This window comes from Heloderma suspectum, chromosome 2 (assembly GCF_057233095.1).
Source record: "Heloderma suspectum isolate Gila_16-S chromosome 2, 16-S_ref, whole genome shotgun sequence".
Taxonomy (NCBI): domain Eukaryota; kingdom Metazoa; phylum Chordata; class Lepidosauria; order Squamata; family Helodermatidae; genus Heloderma; species Heloderma suspectum.
Window position 1 is genome coordinate 373,139,628 of NC_139459.1, and position 18,416 is coordinate 373,158,043.

The 18,416-nt window shown below is 44.5% G+C and overlaps 1 protein-coding gene across 1 annotated transcript in view; it reads right to left on the reverse strand.

The window, feature by feature from the left end:
* Positions 1-559: 559 nt before the first annotated feature.
* The window catches only part of LOC146356138 (uncharacterized), a 35,581-nt gene continuing 17,724 nt past the window's right edge, over positions 560-18,416 (reverse strand). The window contains exons 2-3 of the mRNA XM_084831291.1: positions 15,002-15,916; positions 560-1,579 (exon numbers count right to left, since the gene is read on the reverse strand). Of these exons, the coding sequence (XP_084687417.1) occupies positions 560-1,579; positions 15,002-15,916 (1,935 nt within the window). The remainder of the gene's footprint in view (positions 1,580-15,001; positions 15,917-18,416) is intronic.

Consider the following 18,416-nt stretch of genomic DNA (forward strand, 5'->3'; position numbering starts at 1 on the left):
CTCTGTGTATAGCATTCGTAAGGCATATCCTTTTATGTAATTTTCATAACATGATGAAATACAATTAAGCTATTAAACACATCCCACTAAACATACAATTAATAAAGCCAATGAATCACAGGACATGAGGTAGGGTGTTCCACTCAAAAGGCCCTACTTCATGAAATTACCTTCCAAGATGCAAAAGCCCCCCTTAAGCATGGCCTCTGCTGATAAACAACAAATATTGTGAAGATCAAATGGGAAAACATATGGATCCTTTAATGTAAATTGTATGTGGAAATTGAAGGTTTTACACATTCTAAGCAAATATGGGTTGCCATACTGTGTGCATTCTCATGTTCATGAAGGTTGGATTCACCATCAAAACACATCCTACAATATGTGCATTTAATGATCTCTCCTAATTATGGACATTGTGATGTATTGTAAGGTTTGCTATGCAAATGAACATTTTCTCACACACTGAGCATTTCTAGAGAGTTTCCTGTGTATGAATTCTTTGATGTTTAATAAGATGTGAGCACTGACTGAATGTTTTTCTGCTCACAAAGAAGTTTTAAGGTTTCTCTCCTGCATGAATTCTTTCATGTGCAGTAAGGTTTGAGCTGTGATTAAAGCTCTTCCCAAATGCTTCGCATTTATAGCGTTTGTCCCCTGTGTGAATTAGTTCATGCCTGGCAAGGGATGAGCTCTGACTGAAGCTCTTTCCACATTCTTTACACACATGGGGTTTCTCCCCTGTGTGAGTTCTTTCATGTTTAATGAGGTTTGAGCTGTGATTAAAGCTCTTCCCACATGCTTCACATTTATAGGGTTTGTCCCCTGTGTGAATTCTTTCATGTTTAATGAGGTTTGAGCTGTGATTAAAGCTCTTCCCACATGCTTCACATTTATAGGGTTTGTCCCCTGTGTGAATTCTTTCATGTTTAATGAGGTTTGAGCTGTGATTAAAGCTCTTCCCACATGCTTCACATTTATAGCATTTGTCCCCTGTGTGAATTAGTTCATGTCTGGCAAGGGATGAGCTCTGACTGAAGCTCTTCCCACATACTTCACATTTATAGCGTTTGTCCCCTGTGTGAATTAGTTCATGTCTGGCAAGGGATGAGCTCTGACTGAAGCTCTTCCCACATGCTTCACATTTATAGCGTTTGTCCCCTGTGTGAATTAGTTCATGTCTGGCAAGGGATGAGCTCTGACTGAAGCTCTTCCCACATACTTCACATTTATAGCGTTTGTCCCCTGTGTGAATTAGTTCATGTCTGGCAAGGGATGAGCTCTGACTGAAGCTCTTCCCACATGCTTCACATTTATAGGGTTTCTCCCCTGTATGAATTAGTTCATGTCTGACAAGGGATGAGCTCTGACTGAAGCTCTTTCCACATACTTCACACACATGGGGTTTCTCCCCTGTGTGAGTTCTTTCATGTCTGGTAAGAGTTGAGCTCTGACTGAAGCTTTTTCCACATTCTTTACACTTATAGGGTTTCTTCCCTGTGTGAATTATTGCATGCCTGGTAAGGGATGAGCTCTGGCTGAATCTCTTTCCACATGCTAAGCATTTATGCATTTTTCCCTTTGTGTGGAGCATTGGATGTTTAACGGGGGTTTTGCTCAGAGGGTCACGTTTTACAGACTCTGAGCTTTGACTGGGCTCCACTCCTGTGTTTATTTCCAAATCAGCATGAATGCGCTTTCTGTGTCTTTTCCCTATTCGTTGTTCTTGTTCAAGCAAGACCCCACTCACAGAGGGAATGGATTTATCCTTCTCCTGTGTATGTTTTCTCTCCTGTCTCTATTCCGACTGCAGAAAACCTCTTCATCCCTTGCTCTTTCTGGTGATATCCTACACTGTTTTCCCTTGTCCTCACTCACTTGTACATCATCTGATGGAATGAAGAAGAGAAAACAGAAGGAACAGTGAGTCGAGATGTTGGAGAATCAATTGCAGAAAAATCCATATCAATTTGTAATTTGACTGTGCCTTTCTTCCTGCCTTCCTTCCTGAGGAGGCAACATGTTCCATTCACAGTTGACCTTTGTTTCAACCAGGCCAGCATAAAATTCTGAAGTCATTTTGACAATTTCATGGGAAAGTTCCTATAACTAGGAGAACTATTACGTTTCACATGTATTTTTCCAGCCTCCATCTCAAATGTTCAGTTCAAGCATGCCAACCTTGTTCCCTGATGTTTGTGCCTGTTCATCTGCAGGGGGATAAAGCAACATCTTTGATTCCTGATTCACTGGCCCATCTGTTATGACTTTCTGACATCCCACTTTATTTCCTCCTACAACAGCCATGCCAGCTTAGAAAGTAAAATTAAAAAAAATAAAACTCAAACACCTTACAGGGCTACACGGAGTATGTCAACAATTCTCTCCAATCTAGATTTCCTTCACAAATCCTTGATCTACATCGCGGGTTGTCAAAATGGTGCCCTCCAGATGGATTTCAACCACAATGTCCATGAGCCCCAGCCAGAATGGCCAATGGTTGGGGATTATGAAACTTGTGGTCCAATGACATCAGGACCCAAGGCTGGGAAAAAGTGGAAGATACATTTTGAAGCAAATCACCCCTCAGCTTCCTGGAGGGAGAGAAAGGGCGGCAACTGAATACAGCCCAGAAGGGAACTTCAGGGCATCCCAAGACCCAGGCAGAAAAAGGCTTATCCCCCACCCCCATCCAGTGGGCTGGCCTCACCATCATTATCCTCGTCCTCCGTTTCTGTGCATTGCTGCCTCTGCTCAACATCAGGCACTGATTTTCCTGCCACGGAAGAACTCTCAGGCACCTCTGCAAATTCCCCCTGAAACCAGAGAGAAGAGCCCTTTGATAGTGCCTGACGATATAAGGGCCTAATTATGTCCTCTACTGTGTACCTTGCAGTCCCTTGTATAAGAGAAAAATCAAGAGTGAGTTACCTCAACAAATGCTGAAGACTTTGATTCAGTTGGTGTTGCCAGGTGCTTAAAAGATTTGGTGCCAGGGCCCATGGGACAAAAATACACTTTATTTTTACTTTAAATATAGGCAAATTTAGAAATAATTACTACCATTTGCTTAAAATTCACAGCCGGCAAAGCCAGCCAATTAATTTCTCATCCTAATCATCTCAAGCAGAAATAAATTCTCCAGTTAATTTGCACCCTGTTCCAGATCATCCCAAACTCACTGAAAAGGTTCCCCCCCCCCCTCTCTCTATGCTTAATTGCCATGCAGAGGACCAAAAACTGTACGGGTTATGGCAGCATGTGGGAAGATGAGAGTACCCATTTACCTCCCCACCTCCAATCCCCCCCCCCCCCAAAATGTGTCCTGCATGGCAGTTAAGCTTAGGGGGGAAAGCCCTTTCATTGATGCCAATGGACACTCAGGGCGCTGTGAAATAAGTCTGGGGCCATGTGAAATACCTTCCAGGCCATGAACCCATGCCCAGCAATGCCCCTGCTTTGATGAGTTCCTTTAGGGGCTAGAGAAATGAAACCAATTCAGTCAGGCTTTTGTGCAGCTGACCCAGGAATTGGGTGGAAGATTTTGGAGGCCAAATTCATACCAGTTTCCTCCAGGGCCAGTTGGTTAGAAGGAATCTAAGGTTATGAACCGTCCAGAGTGCTTCGGCTATTTGGTAGTATAGAAATGAAACAATAAATAAATAAAGGCCAAATTCTCTGACCAGGCAGATTTGGACAGTTCAGTGTTGTCACCATTACATTCTTGTAAACTGAAAAGTGTTGACAGATTCCCCACACAGGATGGCAACCATCGAACCACGCAGTATCTGAGGAAAAGCCAGAAATCCAATACAAGCATCAACTTTTCACTCACTCACAGGTAGAGATGGATGCATCTGTCAGTTTGGGAGTTTTGCCACATTCAGATTCTTTCAGTCTCACATTCTCCCCATCCCATGTATGAAAAAAGTGCAAATTTTGGAAAGTTATGAAAAGTGAACCAAATGACATTTGCACCCACTTGCACTGACCCAGTTTAAGTAGGTTCCATTAACAAAACCCCTTTCAATGTAACATGTTGTATAAAGGGTTTTCCATGTTCACTCAAGCTCCAAAATGCTGGGAAATTACAGCAGTTAAGGGCCATGTCCATAGCAGATTGGGGGGGGCGGGGTTAAGGAAGAAGGATATGGTAAGGTATCATGGGTAGTAACTAGTTCCAGCTTCAACACTACCTTGGAGCTGGATGTCTGTCAGTGGCAGAGTGGTGCACCGCAGACCCAGAGGTGTCGGTTCACTACACATGGAATCTATGCGACTGACGCTGTCATTCCACATCAGAAAAAACAACTACAGTATTTGCCTCTACTTCCTGGTGATCAGACATCATTCTTACCTGGGGGCTATGGGGTTCTTCCCCTGTCCCTTCGATCCCTCCTCTGATCTTGGGCCTGTGGAGTTTTGGTGCTGCATGGGTCACCTCACAAAAATAGTCTTGCGCTATAGACGTCAAGAAGATCAGTCATTTAGATTGGTGTGCTCATCTATTGGCTAGAGAAAACGAGATGGAAATAGGAATGAACACGAATAGGAAAGAACCTTACCTGGAAGCAAAACAAACATGCGTTATTGGCATTATCAGCATTATTCCATTTATATTCCTCCTTTGTTCCTCTTTCAAGAAATCCAATGCAGCTTACAAAGTCGTCCTCCTCGTCTCCATTTTATTTTTTCCAGCATTACTTTTGTTTTGTTAGTACGTATTTTTGTGTTCTGATAAGGTCTTCAACAGTAGGTCTGTGCATGCTTACAGCATCTCTTAAATCTCATATAAATGCTCACGCTCAAAAAGCAAGCCACATAAGAGAGACATAAACATAGAGATAAGATCCTGCAACAAAACTAGAAGCCAACATTATCTCTAAATCCACTCTGGCAACACTATTGCAGGACCAAACATCATCAGCTACATTCACCTGCTCATCTTCCATAGTCTATGCTGTCAAACACCAGCAATGCCTTGCTACAAATATTACATCAGGGACCCAAATATTACATCAGAAATGGCAATATTTAGGAACCAGGAGGAGATCATTCCAAATTTTCAGGACAGTTTGCCATTGACCAGAAAGCTATACTTCAACAAAAGAATGTCAAAGAGAAACCCTAGCATCAAATTGTTAATCAGTAAGTTTGATTTTAACAATAAGGCCTAAAGCGAGATAATGGTGTCGTGATTGTTCTCAAAACATAGTGCTACTGTCAATGTCCCTTTAACATTGTAGTGTTAGCCAGTGTAGTGTAAGGAGCCAGTGTAGTGTAGGGAGCCAGTGTAGTGTAGTGGTGAGAGTGACGGACTGGGAGCCGGGAGATCCGGGTTCTAGTCCCCACTTGGCCATGGAAGCTCACTGGGTGACTTTGGGCCAGTCACAGACTCTCAGCCCAACCTACCTCACAGGGTTGTTGTTGTGAGGATACAACGGTGAGGAGGAGGATAATGTAAGCCGCCTTGAGTTCCTTGCAAGAGGGAGAAAGGCGGGGTATAAATGCAATAAATAAATAAACAAACAAACAAACATGTGCTCTACTTGAAATTGTCACATACTGTCCATTTGGATTTCATGGACATTTAGCCTCATTTTCCCCTTTCTTTAGACCCGTGCATATGAAAAGCTGCCAAATGGGGATAACACTTCATGCATCTGCTGAAATGGGTTCAAACAGCATGGTGGGAACAAATTGACAGACATCTGATTAGAGAGAAACACACAAAATCAAGAATTAATGTTAAACCTTTATGTTGGCATGCCTTTTGTTCTTTTTGCTATGACAGACTTAAGACACCAATCATTCTGGAAGGCCCAACACACACCATGGACACACTTTCCTTTCTGCTTGGGACACTCCAAGCAGCAGTTTCCTCAGAGCTCTACCTTAGGGCAGGTGACAAGGCTAGGCATGGTCAGGCACCTGCCAGGGGCCCACCCCCAGCAGGGGCCCAATGACAAAAGCCCCCTGGACCAGCTTGTCCTCTTCACCGTGGCAACCTGCTCATTCACCTGCCTCTCATTTGGCCCAGAAAATGGTGGTGATGAAGAGTAGGAGTAGTAGAGGCCATGGCCTACTTGCTCCCTGGTTCTCTGCCTGTGAAGCAAGCAGCAGGAATGAATGGAAAGAGAAGGAAGAGAAGAGCAGCTGGTGACAATGGCAGTAAGAATGTAGACTCACAGAAGGAGGGGGTTCCTTGCAGGTTCCTCTACAAGGGTCCTCAAAAACCTGGAGTCATCCCTGACCTTAGAACATGAAGAACCCACCACCCCCAGGACTCCGAATGCAGAGAACAGCAGGCTCCCCTCACTGCTTCCCAGCCCTACCATTGGGTGGTGTTTCTCCCTAGGTGCCTTCACTTTCGAGAGGATATTCCTTAATTGTATTCAGAAATCTCTCTGTTTTCACTTCTCCTTCTCTCGTTGGGGCACCAAACTCTTCCTTTAACCGAGATCCTTCTGCAAAGCCAAAGAACTTCTGCAGTCAATTGCCAAATAGCAGCCAGCCACTCCAGGAAGGAAACACAGTCAAAACAGCAGCCGCTGAGTTACTTTCCCAGGGAGGGGAACAGAACAGAGAGACAGGCCCATCTTTGGGGCTCGTTTCCTGAAATTCAGACTTCTGTTTCTCCTTGAGCTCTTGCAAATTCCAAGTCCAACCCTGCAGGATGGCGATTTATTCCTTCCCTTCCGCTTTCCAGTGCTCTGCCCTCTTCCAGCTGTGCATTTGGCTTAGTTAAATGGGGCCAGCTGTGGGGCATTTGTATGGGACTTGCAAGGGCTACTGGCAACCAAAGGTGTGCAAGAAAAAGCTGCAGCGGGGGAAGAAGTGTGATCTGAAACACCTGAGGATTTTATTGCCATTCTTTTTTAGTTCTGTTCATTTTGTTACCAGGTTTCACCAATTCTCTTCCTATAAGGACTTTTTAAAAATATTAAGAACATTAATATGGTCCATCTAGCACAAGGGCTTTCTCCTGTGTCAATCCCAATTTCTGGAACACACTCCCTTTAGACTGGACTGGCCCCCCACCCTCTCTGCAGGGAGGAGGTCATGACACACACCTATGTAACGTGGCTTTCTAATCTGCTATAGTTTTAAAGGTGGTTGTTTCACACTGTTGTTGCTTCAGAAAGGTGGTACAGAAATGCAACAGATACAGAGATGAAGAAATAGCATAGCATCCCATTTCCCACAGTGGCTGACCATATGCCTCCCCAAAGCCCAAACAGAAAGCATGAAGTCCTCCCTGCTGCCACCACCGCCACCACCACTGGTTGCTCCCAGTTTCTCACATTCAGAGGTATATGACCCCTGAACATGGAGGTTCCATTTGCTATCACCCCTGGAGAACCACTGTGGTGTAATAGTTAGAGTGCTCTACTAACACTAAGGAGATCTGGGTTCAAGTGCCCACTCAGCCATGAAGCTCGCTGGGTGACTTTGGCCTAGTCACTGACTCTCATCCTAACCTACCTCACAGGGTTGTTGTGAGCATAAAATGGAGGAGGATCATATATGATTCCTTGGGCTCCTTGGAAAAAGATATCACTGGGAAGGAACCTGGACATAATAGGGACACTGTGGATTTAGTACTAGTGTTGTTGTTGTTGTTGTTGTTCAGTCGTTCAGTCGTGTCTGACTCTTCATGACCCCATGGACCATAGCACGCCAGGCCTTCCTGTCCTGCACTCTCTCCCAGAGTGTGCTCAAGTTCATATTCATTGCATCGGTGTTGCTATCTAGCCATCTCATCCTCTGCCATCCACTTCTCCTTTTGCCTTCAGTCTTTCCCAGCATCAGGGTCATTTCCAGAGAGTTTTCTCTTCGCATTAGGTGGCCAAAATATTTGAGCTTCAGCTTCAGTATCTGTCCTTCCAATGAGCAGTCAGGGTTGATTTCCTTTAGGATTGACTGATTTGACCTCATGCAGTCCAGGGGACTCGTAAGAGTCTTCTCCAGCACCACAGTTTGAAAGCATCAATTCTTCGGCGCTCAGCCTTCCTTATAGTCCAGCTCTCACAGCCATACATTACTACTGGGAAAACCATAGCTTTGATTAGGCGGACCTTTGTCGGCAAGGTGATGTCTCTGCTTCTTACTATGCCTGTCTAGGTTTGCCATAGCTTTCCTCCCAAGGAGCAAGCGTCTTTTAATTTCATGGCTACAGTCACCGTCTGCGGTGATCTTGGAGCCCAAGAAAGTAAAATCTGTCACTGCTTCCATTTCTTCCCCTTCTATATGCTAGGAAGTGATGGGGCCAGATGCCATGACCTTCGTTTTTGTAATGTTGAGTTTCAAACCAGCTTTTGCACTCTCCTCTTTCACCCTCAACAAGAGGCTCTTGAGATCCTCTTCGCTTTCTGCCATTAGGGTGGTATCATCTGCATATCGGAGGTTGTTGATAATTCTCCCAGCAATCTTAATTCCGACCTGTGATTCATCCAACCCGGCATTTCTCATGATGTACTCTGCATATAAGTTAAATAAGCAGGGTGACAATATGCAGCCTTGTCATACTCCTTTCCCAGTTTTGAACCACTCGGTTGTTCCATGTCTGGTTCTTACTGTTGCTTCTTGACCCTCGTACAAGTTTCTCAGGAGACAGGTAAGGTGGTCTGGTACTCCCGTCACTTTAAGAATTTGCCACAGTTTGTTGTGATCCACACAATCAAAGGCTTTAGCATAGTCAATGAAGCAGAAATAGACATTTTTCTGGAATTCTCTTGCTTTCTCCATGATGCAGCGAATGTTGGCGATTTGATCTCTAGTTCTTCTGCCTCTTCGAAACCCAGCTTGTACTTCCGGTAGTTCTCGGTTCACATACTGCTGAAGCCTAGCTTGTAGGATTTTAAGCATCACCTTGCTGGCATGTGAAATGAGTGCAATTGTGCAGTAGTTTGAACACTCTTTGGCGTTGCCCTTCTTTGGAATTGGAATGTAAACTGACCTTTTCCAGTCTTGCGGCCATTGTTGAGTGTTCCAAATTTGTTTGCATATTGAATGCAGTACTTTAACAGCATCATCTTTTAGGAATTTAAATAGCTCAGCTGGAATACTGTCATCTCCACTAGCTTTGTTGTTAGTAATGCTTCCTAAGGCCCACTTGACTTCACTCTCGAGGATGTCCAGCTCATGTTCAGTGACCGCACTATCATGGCTATCAGGGACATTCAGATCTTTCCTGTATAGTTCTTCTGTGTATTCTTTCCACCTCTTCTTAATCTCATCTGCATCTGTTAGGTCCCTGCCTTCTTTGTCCTTTATCATGACCATCTTTGCACAAAACGTTCCCTTGAGATCTCCGATTTTCTTGAAGAGATCTCTAGTCTTTCCCATTCTGTTGTTTTCCTCGATTTCTTTGCATTGTTCATTTAAGAAGGCCTTCTTGTCTCTCCTTGCTATTCTCTGGAACTCTGCATTCAGTTGGATATATCTTCCCCTTTCTCCCTTGCTTTTCGCTTCCCTTCTTTCCTCAGCTACTTGTAAAGCCTCATCAGACAGTCACTTGGCTTTCTTGCATTTCTTTTTCTTTGGGATGGATTGAGTTGCTGCCTCCTGAACAATGTTACAGACCTCCGTCCATAGTTCCTCAGGCACTCTGTCTATCAGGTCTAATCCCTTAAATCTATTCCTCACCTCCACTGTATATTCATAGGGGATATGATTTTGGTCATACCTGAATGGTTTAGTGGTTTTCTCTACGTTCTTCAATTTAAGCCAAAATTTTGCAACAAGAAGCTCATGATCTGAGCCACAGTCAGCTCCAGGTCTTGTTTTGACTGACTGTATAGAGCTTCTCCATCTTTGGCTGCAAAGGACATAACCAATCTGATTTCGATATTGACCATCTGGTGATGTCCATGTGTAGAGTCGTCTCTTGTGCTGTTGGAAAAGAGTGTTTGCTATGATCAGCGTGTTCTCTTGGCAAAACTCTATTAGCTTTTGTCCTGCTTCATTTTGTACACCAAGGCCATGCCTGCCTGTTATCCCAGTGATTTCTTGACTTCCTACTTTAGCATTCCAATCCCCTATGATGAAGAGGACATCTTTTTTTGGTGTTAGTTCTAGAAGGTGTTGTAGGTCTTCATAGAACCGATCAACCTCAGCTTCTTCGGCATCAGTGTTTGGGGCATAGAGTTGAATTACTGTGACGTTGAATGGTTTGTCTTGGATTCGTACTGAGATCATTCTGTCATTTTTAAGATTGTACCCCAGTACTGCTTTTCCCACCCTTTTGTTGACTATGAGTGCTACTCCATTTCTTCTAAGGGATTCTTGCCCACAATAGTAGATATGATGGTCACCTGAATTAAATTCGCCCATGCCTGTCCATTTTAGTTCACTGATTCCCAAGATGTCGATGTTCAATCTTGCCATCTCATGTTTGACCACCTCCAGCTTACCTTGATTCATTGATCTGACATTCCAGGTTCCTAAACAATATTGTTCTTTACAGCATCGGATTTTCTTTTCACCACCAGACACATCCACAGCTGAGTGTCCTTTCGTACTAGTACTAGTGTACAAAGCTCTAATCAACTTTGGGCCAGGATACCTGAGAGAGTGCCTTCTCCCTTTCTACCCTGTCTAGTCATTTAGGTCATCAGAGGGCATGTTCCTGGTGGCTCCACAGGGACCTCTGGCCTGACAGAGTCCACCAGGAGAAGAGCCTTCAGTCAGTGTGGTGGCCCCGTTTCTATGGAACTCCCTGCCCCTGGAGGTCAGGCAGGCGCCAACACTGTGTTGTTCCCAGCACCTCCTGAAAACATTAATTGACCAGCCACAGTTTCTATTGGCATTCTGTTTTTTAAAAAGCATAATTTTAATATGCTGTTTTAATCTTTTATCCTTTTACTGCTTTATCTTTTGTGTTCATCGCTCCAAAATCTGTTTTAGAAATGGAGTGATATAAAAATATTGCAAATAAATAAAAATATTTAGGCTAGTTGTATGCATTTAATCTGGTTGTTATTTTTACCCTACTGCTCTTACAGTTTTGAGGTGTGGTGTGTGTGTGTGTTGAATCTGTTCAGATGTAAAACCCTTTTCCCATTAAGGATACTTGTCAAGTAAACTTTTCAGTTTTTTCGTTTGAACCTCCGTAGCTCTGTTTCATGTGGGGATACCCACTCTACATCTATAAGCCAACCCCCCACACTATCTAAAAATGGTTGCAGGAGACCCAGAGGTTTTTTAAAAAATAATAATACTGGATTCATGGAGGCAGCCAGAGAAATAATGATTTCTGGAGAAAAGCAGTCCCTGGCCATCCGGCGCCAATTGGATGTCCAGTTCAACTGCAGGTAGGAGCAGATGGATGCAGTCAGAGGAGCGGATAGAGAAAAGCTTAAATAGTCCCTCTTTCTTGCAGTCACTCCACTTCTAATTGCTTTCTCCCAGCAGGGCTTTCTGACCAGGAAAACAGCTCAGGGGCAAACATAACACATCTTGCATGCAACATAAAGTTTCAGGTTGAAACTATATCAAAAGGAGGAAAACAATGAAGGAATGAACTGGTATCTATTTTCCTTTTCTGACTTGTGAAGGAACAAAACTCTCCTCCATTTTTGACATTCAGTTCAGTTGTAGTGTGTGAGTGTGTGTGTGTGTGTGTGCGCGTGCGAGAGAGAGAGAGAGAGAGAGAGAGAGTTTCAGCCAAAATATTAATAGCTTAGAAGTCAAACATTTTGTCAGAAAATTAAAGGTAGGAAGTTCATGTGAGGAAGCAGAAGGTTATAACATTCAGCAAAATGTCAGAGGAAACAAGAAAGCTTTAACTCAGGAAACAAAGTTAATTGGCGGCAGTGGAGGCTGGTGACTCCTATGTCAATGGGGTGGTAAATCTGCTCTGGGTTTCAGCCAGAAACAGTCCGTACTCTAAACGAGCTGTCCAAGCTGCTGACCCAATTTTAGGGATAAGGTTCAGCACTCTGGATAGCTCCTGTAGAGTTCTGACTGGTTCTGACAGAAACCCAGAGCAGAATCACTGCTCCATTGACATGTGCGTGTAGAAGAGCTAGCCCTCTTCTAATAGCCAGCCCCCACATTGCCTACGTTAGATCCCTGAGAGCCAGAGAGTTTTAACGATGCTGTGGTGGAGGCAGTCAGAGACAGAGAAAAGGAGCCTTTCTACATGAGTCCTTTATTGTGCACTTGTGACTGTTCACGCACGGTAGTTTGAGGTCCTTTACATTTCAGTCTGGTTTCAGGCCAGGGCACAGCCCTGAAATAGCCTTGCTTGCTCTGACTGATGACCTACTCGGGGTGAAAGACAGGGGGAGTGCTACCCTGTTGATCTCCCTGGATCTCTCAGCAGCTTTTGACACCATTGATCATGGTGTCTTACTAGATGGGCTCTGCAAGGTGGGATTTGTTAGAGTGGTTCCACTCCTACCTGCAGGGCCAATTCCAGAGAGTGGCATTGGGGGATTCCTGTTCTACCCCAGGGCTATTAAGCTGTGGGGTGCCACAGGGTTCTATTCTATCCCCCATGCTATTCAACATTGTTATGAAGCCACTGGGTGAGGCCGTTAGGAGTTTGGGGGTGGGGTGTCCCCAGTCGGAGTCAGCTGGGGTGGTGAAGGTGCTGGACCAGTGCCTGGAGGCTATAACGGGCTGGGTGAGGGCCAATATACTAAAGCTAAATCCTGACAAGACAGAAGCTCTGCAGATTGGTGGTCCCTCAGTCCAGGAATTGGGTAAGCAACCTGTCCTGGATGGGGCTTGCACTCCACCTGAAGGAGCAGGTGCATAGCTTGGGAGTACTCCTAGATCCACTCCTATCACTGGAGCCCCAGGTGAACTCCATAGCCTGGAGTACTTGGGAGCAGCTTCAGCCTTTCCTGGACAGGGATAACCTAGCCACAGCGGTACATGCGCTGGTAACTTCCCGATTAGACTACTGCAATGCACTTTCTGTGGGGCTGCCCTTGAAGGCGACTCAGAAGTTGCAGCTAGTGCAAAATGCAGCAGCTAGACTGTTGGCCAGAACATCCTAGTGGAACATATGGAAAGGCAGAGAAAGACACCCCCCCCCCAAAAAAAAACATGTAAAAGAGCTAATCTTAATCCCTCAAAGAATCCAGAAGCAGAAGCCTCAGTAAAGGTTAAAAGGTTAAAAGCTTCTGGTAGAAAAGCCCAAAGACTTCCAACAGGTGGAAGCAAAAAAAGGCCACATGTGAGGGATTACAAAAGGATTACTGGGACATTATTTTGCTGTTTCCCCTTCCATTCAAAGAACAAGGCATTGCCAGTCCATGCCATCACTCATTCTGAGTTGGGAAGGTGCTTCTTAATGACACTTGACTTTCGTGTATTTACAATGCATTTTCCCCCAAAATGAAGTCCCACCATGTTCCATGTGGTTAAGGGCCTAGTAACTCTGTAGAAAACTACAGCCTAAATTTCCATCCTGGGATCATTCTTGTTTAATGGAGCAAATAGAATAAAGACTATGAAACAGAGAAAATACACACAGAGATTTATTAGTAATCAAACACATTGACAGTTACATAAGATGTCTAAAAAGCAGCATCAGCTGCTGTACCAGATTTCCATTTCAAGGCAGCTCCATGACGGAGAAACCGCAAAAGACTTTGAAATGTTTCACACCTTAAAATCTCCTCTGGCTCTGGGTGGATTCAAGATGCTCCAGATTGACCTTTCTAACCTTTATAACTTGGTCTAATTATCGGAAGAACCCTCAGTACAACCTGAGCAGTTCTTGGTATGGCTGCTACCTTGGGAACGCCCCCGTGTCAAAAAAAAAAAAAAAAAAAAGATGGCTGTCATGTCTCTGGCAGAGGGAAAAAGTTCTATTTCTCCAGTTTCTCCCAAAGGCAATTTTCATAAAATGGTACAGTACAGTTAAGCTATTAAAACCATTCAGATAAAACATGCAATTAATACCATCAATGACCCACGTGCATACAATTACACTTTTATGGTATTAAAACCATCCCACTAAAACAACTAATACAGCCAATGACCCACAGAACATGAGGCAGAGAATTCCACATACCACATCCACTGAAATGTAGATCCCGTGATGACAAATAATATGCGTGCAGAAATGTAATCTTTCCACATGCTAAACAGTTAAGCAATTTCCCTCCTGTGTGCACTCTCAAATTCAAGAAGGCTTGATTCGTCACCAAAAGAATTGCTACAGTGTGGGCATTTATCTTTCCCCTGAATGGACACTTCGATATATCATAAGGTTTGCGATACAAGTGAATATATTTTCACGACAAAATTACATAGAGCGAATCTCCCGTATGTGCATTCTTCTCTCTAGTAAGTTCTGAACCCTGAAATTATCTTGACATACGACATATATTTTTATCAGTTTTCATAAAATGGTAAAATACAATTAGGGCACAATCCTATGCATGTTTAGACAGAAAAAAGTCCTACAACTCCCAGCATGGGGCATGCGGGGAGTTGTAGGACTTTTTTCTGTCCAAACATGCATAGAATTGCACCCTTAAGCTACTAAACCATCCCATGAAAACAGCCAATGAACCACAGGAGCTGAGGTAGCTCCTTGAAGCTCATATATTACATCCACTCAAAAGGCCCTGCTTCACGAAATTGCCATCCTAGATGCAAAAGCCCCTCTTAAGCATGGCCACAGATGAAAACCTACTTATATTGAAAATCAAATGGGAGAACCGGTGGATCCTTTAATGTAAAGTGTGGGCAGAGACTGAAAGGGCTACCACATTCCAGGCAGTTATGGCAGTTATGGGGTTTCTCTACTGTGTGCGTTCTCATGTTCATGAAGGCTGGATTCATCATCAAAACATGCCATACAATGAGTGCATTTATACGGTCTCTCCAGTTTATGGACATCATTGTAATGTATTGCAAGGTTTGCTAGGCAAATGAACATTTTCTCGCACACTGAACATTGATAGGCAGTCTCTGGTGTATGAATGCTTTGATGGCTAATAAGATGTGTGTTCTGACGGAATGCATCACTGCACACAGGATGTTGATGAGGTTTCTCTCTGGTGTGAATTCTTTCATGCTTAGTAAGGCTTGAGTTCTGAGTATAACTCTTTTCACATTCTTTGCATTTATAGGGGTTCTCCCCTGTATGGCACCGTTGATGTTTGATGAGAATTGTTCTTCGCCTGAAGTTCTTTCCACATTCCTCACATTTATACAGTTTCTCTCCTGAGTGAATTCGTTGATGTGCCTTAAGGTTGGAGCCATCACTGAAGCTCTTCTCGCATTCTTCACATTTATATGGTTTCTCTCCTGTGTGAATTCTTTTATGCCTAGTAAGGGATGAATTCCCAGTAAAGCTCATTCCACAGTCTTCACATTTATATGGTTTCTCTCCTGAGTGAATTCGTTGATGTGCCATAAGGCTAGAGCCATCTCTGAAGCTCTTCTCGCATTCTTTAAAAGGTTTCTCTCCTGTGTGAATTCTTCGATGCTTGGTAAGGGATGAGCTGTGACTATAGCTTGTTCCACATTCTTCACATTTATATGGTTTCTCTCCTGTGTGAATTCTTTTATGCCTAGTAAGGGATGAACTCCCAGTAAAGCTCATTCCACAGTCTTCACATTTATATGGTTTCTCTCCTGAGTGAATTCGTTGATGTACCATAAGGTGTGTGTTCTGACTGAAGCTCTTTCCACATTCATTACATTTATAGGGTTTCCTCCCTATGTGAATTCTTTCATGTCTGGCAAGGCCCAAGGTATCACTGAAGCATATTCCACACCTTGAGCATTTAAGGGGTTTCTCCCTCGTATGGCATCTTCCATGTACTATGAGCTGTGTTTTTCGTTTGAAACTCTTTCCACATTCCTTACATTTATAGGGTTTCTCCCCTGAGTGAATTTGTTGATGTCTGGCAAGGTGTGGGATCTGATTGAAGCTCTTTCCACACTCCAGGCATTTATGACTTTTTCCCTCTGTGCTGAGCATTGGACTTTTAACAGTTGTTTTGTTCAGATGATCACTTTTCACAGACTGTGAGCTTTGGCTGGGTTCCTCCTCTGTGTAGATTCTCAAATGACCATCAAGGGGCTTCCCATGTCTCTTTCCTGTTCCTTGTTCTTGTTCAAGGAAGACCCCACTCTGAGACAGAACGGATTCATCCTTCCTCTCCTGTGTTTTGTTTTCCTCCTGCCTTCTTGATCCATCAGGATTGCACAAGACCCCTTCCACCTCTTCATCCCTCGCTCTTCCTAGTGATGTCCTATGTTGTTTTCCCGCTTCCTCACTCTCCCGCACGGCCTCTGGTGGAATAAATAAGAGAAAACAGTGGTAACCTTGAGTAGAAAAGTTAGGGGATAAATTGTAGGAAAATGCATAGCAATTTGTAAATTTGATCTTGCCTCCTTTCCTTCCTGAGGGGGAAACACGTTGCATGCACAGTTGACCTTTGTTTCAACCCTGCCTCCCTAAAATCCTGAAGTCGTTTTGTCAATTTCACAGGGAAGATCCTATAAACAGACAACCTAGTGCTTTGAGCAGGTATTTTTCCATTCTCCATCTCAAGTTTACAAATGGAGCTACCCAACCATGCTCCCCGAGTCTGTCCCCCTGCCAGGTGGATAAAGCAAAATCTTTGATTCCTGATTCAAAGGAACTTCTATGGCACATAAGAGAAAATAGACAAGAGGAAAATTTAGAAGCCTTGGGATATAGACACAAAGGAGGGGTCTCGTTTATTACCAGCATGTGTAACTGCTCAGACTGTGGTTCCACTGGGGCCTTGGCTGACTTCCCTGCAAGGAACAGGTTCATGTGCTTTGTCCACTGGGTACATTTCCTGCTTGTTCTCTCATGAATTTGGTGGTGTAGCGGCAAGAGTGTTGGACTGGGAGTTGGGAGATCCAAGTTCTAGTCCCCACTCAGCCATGAAGCTCATTGGGTGACTTTGGGCCAGTCACAGGCTCTCAGCCCAACCTACCTCACAGGGTTGTAGTTGAGAGGCTAAAATGGAGAGGGGGAGGATTATGTACGCTGCCTTGGGTTCCTTGAGGAGGAAAAAAGGCAGGATATAAATGGAATCAATGAATCAATGCATGGTGGAGCTCAGCTTCAAGCTCTTTTCATACACAATGTAGATCTCTCATTTCTTATTAGGATCAGTAACTACCTGGAATATGGGGTTTACTGGTGACTAGGGATGTACAAAAGTCACTTACCTTTCGCGGATTATGTTGATGGTGGGGGGGAGGCATTCCATCCCTCCCCCTGGAATCCTGGATGGGGGGGGAGGCGATCCGTTCCTCCCCCCCGGAATCCTCCGCGGCCGGCTGTGCTCCACGGCAGCTCCGCAGAGCAGCCAGCCAGAGCCATCTGCAGCCGGATTTCTGGCCGCGGAGGGCTCTGGGGAGGGGGAACCACGTACGCAACTGGCGTCAGCTACAGCAGCCACCATTTGCGTTCCTTATTTTTGCTGTCTTAATCTATGTAAATATTTACGTAGACTAAGACGGCAAAAATAAGGGGAACACAAATAGCGTAGCGGACGCTATTTGCGTTCCCCTTATCTTCACCGTCTACGTAATTATTTACGTAGACTAAGATGGCCCAAAATAAGGAACACAAATGGCGGCGGCCGTAGCTGCCGCCATTTGCGTACGCCTTTTTTTTTTTTAACCCAGATGTTTTAGGCTACGTAAAAACTTACGTAGCCTATCACATCTCTGGGGGGGGGGGGAACTGCAAATGGCGGCGGCGGCAGCCATTCAGAAGACCAGCCGCCGCAGCCACCGCCGCCACCACCAGAGCCGCCACCGCCCGGAAGATCCGCCCCAGGTAAGTCTCGTCCCGGGGGTGATCCACGGGGGGGGGGGGTGGCAGGCCGTTCCGCCACAGATTTCGGGGGGCCGAGTGCACTGGCATTCGGCCTTACCGAGATCCGTGGCGGAATTCTCTGCCATCCCTACTGGTGACCCCATTGCCTTCCCCACAATGAATTGGACAATCCACTTCTTCCTCTCTTCTAGCTCCCTCACTAATGACTTGTGTGGTCCCACCAGTAGGGGTGTATGGATGGCGTGAAATCCGTTCCGTCTGTCTTCCACAGATTGGCAGGCACCTTTCGTTCCACTGTCCACCCATCAACAGAATCAGATTATTATTATTTTTGCTTACATGTTTGTGCAAATTCACATGTGCAGAAATGTGCCAATTCCCACAAAATGCGCATTTTCATGCTTTAGCCTATGTGGGAAATGTGCATTTTGGGCCTGGGTTTTTAAATTTTGCTTATTTTTCTACGATGAAATTTGCACAAAATTCAGGAAACACAATCCATAGGTCCGTGGAATCCACCTGACAGGGGGAAAGCCAGTCCCCTGTGGAATCCACAGGTTGGATTCATCAAAGTCTGAACTCATTTGGTTACATTGCAGATTTCTCTGTTATCCCT